At 46.8% G+C, this 4,554-nt stretch overlaps 3 protein-coding genes across 3 annotated transcripts; 2 read left to right on the top strand and 1 right to left on the bottom strand.

Annotated features, from left to right (window-relative positions):
* Window positions 1-12: 12 nt before the first annotated feature.
* Window positions 13-381, top strand: CONPUDRAFT_24058 (uncharacterized protein; the record flags this gene model as incomplete). Its single annotated transcript, XM_007764174.1, has 1 exon — window positions 13-381. A coding segment is annotated over one exon (369 nt), but the record flags the coding sequence as incomplete, so codon positions are not given.
* Window positions 382-2,031: 1,650 nt separating this feature from the next.
* Window positions 2,032-2,394, bottom strand: CONPUDRAFT_29597 (uncharacterized protein; the record flags this gene model as incomplete). The annotated part of the gene is made up of 1 exon (XM_007764180.1): window positions 2,032-2,394. A coding segment is annotated over one exon (363 nt), but the record flags the coding sequence as incomplete, so codon positions are not given.
* Window positions 2,395-4,096: 1,702 nt separating this feature from the next.
* CONPUDRAFT_45036 (uncharacterized protein) lies at window positions 4,097-4,315 on the top strand (the record flags this gene model as incomplete). Its single annotated transcript, XM_007764300.1, has 1 exon — window positions 4,097-4,315. A coding segment is annotated over one exon (219 nt), but the record flags the coding sequence as incomplete, so codon positions are not given.
* Window positions 4,316-4,554: the final 239 nt, after the last annotated feature.

Genomic DNA, 4,554 nt, shown 5'->3' on the forward strand with positions numbered 1-4,554 from the left:
CCCCCANCCCCCCCCCCCCGGCATACCCTCGAATGGGATGAGGTTATGGAGTATGTGTTCCTTGCGGACTTTGACCTCCTTCGCGACACACGACAGGACATCTCGGCCTGTGAATGGGCGAAACCGGGCGCCCGCTCTGCCATGGACCTGCACTTCAAGATCTGCTGTGCATGCAAGGAGATCACCCGTCTCAACGTCAAAGTCCAACAGCTTGCTACATACCTACAGGACGAGGAGAAGTACCTGCTTGAATGTGAGGCCAAGCTCAAGCAGGAACATCCCGCCCTTGTATTCCAGGTATCTGAGTACTGGAAGGTCCGCGGGCGCTGTAACGGCTTGCACTGGAAACGGCTGCAAGCCATATCACGCCTGCAGGGCTTCACTGGTTCTATTGAACCAGGGCAGAGTGCTTGTGCAGCACCAGGGGACAGTACTAGCGAGGCTGACCCAGTCGTGCCTTCGGGCCTCATCGTGCTTGCAGCACAGCTGCCGGACAAGGGACAGGAAGTGTACGCCAGCAAGATGACTGATGGCAATGACAAGGCCGAGGGCGGGAGCGACGACGACAACACCAACAGCGAGAGCGACGAGGAGGGCCCTGAGGGCGCGCTCGATGATGAGGACAGTACTTGGAAACTTATTAACTCTTTTCTATCATTATCAGATACCCCTACCACATGATATACCCATGCACATCATCCATGTATCCATATTACTATGTAGCAAAAAACCCCGCGCTCAGGGGACTTGTATTCATGGAGATATACGAGCTTGTTGTTGCGGATGACAAGCAGAGGGGCCGTCGGGAACGTTGGGGACAGTGTCCAGCTGTCTTGGGCTGACAGGCAGTCTGACGTGTCTGACATCTAGGGCCTATATCGCCCGTATGGGATGAGCCGAGACTGTGCCGAGCCTTTGGTGGCTGAAACACCCAATTAGGTGTTATGACAGCTTATTAATGATGGCAGCATGCTCGGCACAAGTTCTAGGTTGAGGGACTACACTCTCGCTGCATCTAAGTCCCTCCCACTAGCAGAGATTTAGCAGGAGGCGGGAAAACCCCCGGAGTGGTAACGTACAAGTTCTGTAGACTACGCCTGAACATGGGATCTAACACGTCACTACGTGATGGGATCCATAGGTGGTCCCGAAGATGCTAGCAAAGGTACAAAGAAGTGTGGAGATGGGCTGGAGGTGAATCCGGAGATATCAAAGGTAAAGGAGATGTGCGTAGAAGCAAGGAGAAGATGCTAAGTATGGCGGAGTACAATGGAGATAACAAGTTGACGTCGAGTTGACTTGGAGTATGATTTGGATAGAGATGACAAACACGAAAGAATGTCAAAGGCCACAGGAATGTTGGGGCAGGAGTAAATTAATATTCATACAAAAAGCTCGTTCTTGCTGACCTTTCTCGAAACTTTGAAGACAAGAGCAGTTGTGGATGGTGTTGAGTGGGTCTTTGACTGATATGACAGCCCAAACACCTCTGCCACCTTGTGTTTGGCAGCTTTGGCTTGGACTATGCAAGCAGCGCCATCTCCTAGACAATCCCAATTACCAATTACACCCTTAGCAAAGAAAAAAAAAGCATCTAGTACAGCATGAGAACAGTAAATAGTACCACTTTTACATTTACACACCTTCAGAGCATCAAAACCATGTTCTGCATTCAAATCAATGCCCATGCAGAAGCCAGCACCTCGTCCTGATGGACAAATAATACTGTTTTGATGCACAATTTTTCTAGAATTTATGGTTGAAAAAAGATCAAGCAATTAGAATGTGGGACTTACATGAACTCAGGTGTCCAAATGTGCTTGAAGTTGTGAATTGGTTGCAGGATCTTGTTAGCATAGTTGTTGCAGCCTGCTCCACAAAAACAAACACAATAAATGGTAGCATGTTCCCTACATGGCCATAGTCGCCATCCGAAACCGCAGAGACTAGTGTTGCCACAAACAAGAGATCACATACAAGTAGAGAGGTGTTGTAGTGCACATTGTTGTCAGTTTTTGAATGGGGTGCTACACTTGCAAACGTGCTGTGAAGTTCAGCAACAAATGCATGAATAGTTTTTGGGGACAGGTTCAACTTAGCAAATGCTGTGAAGCTAGAAAACCCATGCTTGTTGAGGATCTTGTGCCAGGCATCAAGGAGGAGAGCATCTAGAGTCTGCAGGAGTGCCATGAGCAAGGTATGGTAGTCTGGATGTGGGTTGCCTAGTCGAGCTTTGTCAAGTAGCCCATAGAACCAAGATAGGCTACCTGTGGCTACAACTGAGCCCTGGTACTTGAGGTGAACTGTCCAGATAAGGTTCAAGACCAGGTGGAAAAGTGCCAGAGCAACCTGAAGGACTTTCCAGCACTTCCAAAGGTTAACATCTTGGCAGCGAACAAGCATAACTCCCTGGACGTGCTGGTTTGTCAAAACATCATTCTCGGTGAGTATGGAGAATATGGAAAGAAGTGAAGGCAAGATATCAAACTCCTTAGTATACAGCTTGTCTAGATAGTTGCTGTTGCCTGCTTGAGATGCTTCTTCAATCTTGCTAGCCCTGGTTGCATAGAATTGTGTCTTGTGTCCAATTGGAATTGGGGGGACTGCAGGTCATTTAAGCTCATTGCTGTTGCACAAGAATCAGAGAACATCAATGGGAGAAGTTTAAATAGAGGGCCTATAATAGTTGACTGAAGATCTGCCTGTACTGCAGCATGCTTGTTGTCATCAGGGAGAATATCCGCCTTGAAGTTCAGTGGGGGAGCATTGATAAACCTCCCAGTGAGTATCTTTGCATTGACATGCTCTGGAGGCACAGGAGTTGCTGGGTCATTGCCTCAGAGCTCGTGCATAATGCCAAAAGTCCCAGATTGAACTTCATACGGAGTATCCAGAAGTCCTTGCTGCTTGAGAAATGTTGACAGCGAGATGTTGATGTTATCATACCCGAGCATATGAGGTCCTAATGCTATAATATCCGCTTGATAGGCACAGTGAGCAGCAAGTGAGGAAATCATCTTGGAGATAGACATGTAGGAAACTGAAAGGCCTGCAGCATAAAGCATCTTGATGGTCTTCCGAGACATGCCAGAAGCCCATAGAGCCAAGCTGATCATGGCAACGAACTTGAGACACAGGTTTGATTGTTGATGCGCCAACTGAGCAAGTATTACTGGAATTATCTAGCCAAGAGACTAGATGAATAACGCATAGTATAATGCAAAACAAAACCTACAGTATCCAGTAACTTTTTTGTATTTTTATGCGACTTAGGGCTGGTTGCTGCACACTGGAGTATCTGAGATGTTGTATAGTGCAGTTCACCTAGTTGCCGCTTGTTTGGTACAGCTTACATAAGCGGCAATTGATTCCAGTGCACTTGGGTAAAAAGAGGTGAGGCTTGCCAGTGGTATGAGTTGACCCTAGAACCCTGTGGTAGTGCCCAAAGTGCTGCAACCACTCAGCTATTGTGTGTTGAGGTATATGTTTACTTGTGTCTTGTTTATATCTCCACCACCTTCCTTATCCAGTATCTCACAACTTTGCCCCTATTTTGCCTTTATCTTCTATTTGGCTTACTATGGAGAACTCCAAGCTACTGTACAGTTCCCAAACCTTATTTCTTTTCACCTACATAATCCTGGTGTCCACAGAGTGTCTCCTTACTTGCTCACTTTTAGACACCAGTGCCTCTTCTGAGCTTGATAGTATAATCTAACATTCATTTTACTAGCTTGCCACCCCTTCCTTTGTGTCAAGTGGTTCAAGGCTCTTGGTGAAGATGAGTACAAATGTGTCTCAAAAGAACTCTTCACATTTGTCTACAATATCTATCGTAGCAAGTACACCCCGGCCACTGTCAAACCAGCGCCAAAACTGCAGCAAATCAGCACAAACGACTGCCTTGCTTGGCTCGGGTACCAGTCCAAACCAACACTGCCCCCACCTGAGCTCCCTGTTCAATCTGAGGTCAAGAGATGGATTGACGGTGAAGGGTTTGACAACTATCACAAGCTGCTTGATTGGTGGAAGGTAAGCCGCATAGATCTGGACATATACCATTGGCAGGCTAATTAAACACCCTTCTTGTCAGACACACAGTGACAGTTTCCCTGTTATTGCATGCATGACATGGGACTTCCTTGCTATTCTGGCAACTTCTGTTTCAGTCAAGCAATTGGTCTTTAAGTCACACCACCTTTGTCGGAACTCGCATTTGTCATTTAAAGCCATGACTATCATGGAAGTCATGTGCGTGAAGAAGTGGCTTGAGGATCTGGACTTGTTCTTTGAGGTGATCTCAAAACCCCAGTAACATTTTGTCATATACAGTACATATACAGTATATGTATCTGGTTGTATATGTTTACATCTGATTCCGTATAATTATACACCTGATCGTATACATATACTACTGTATCATTTTGACCTTAAGTTCACAGTGGCGTGAGAAATGAGTCAAGTGAGGCACTTACCATAACCGGATGTTCCCCCTTTGAGGTTCAGGGGGTTGAACCGGGGGGGGGGGGGGGGGGGGGTACAGGTAGTAAGTTC

The sequence above is a fragment of the Coniophora puteana genome, assembly GCF_000271625.1.
Source record: "Coniophora puteana RWD-64-598 SS2 unplaced genomic scaffold CONPUscaffold_1, whole genome shotgun sequence".
Lineage (NCBI taxonomy): Eukaryota > Fungi > Basidiomycota > Agaricomycetes > Boletales > Coniophoraceae > Coniophora > Coniophora puteana.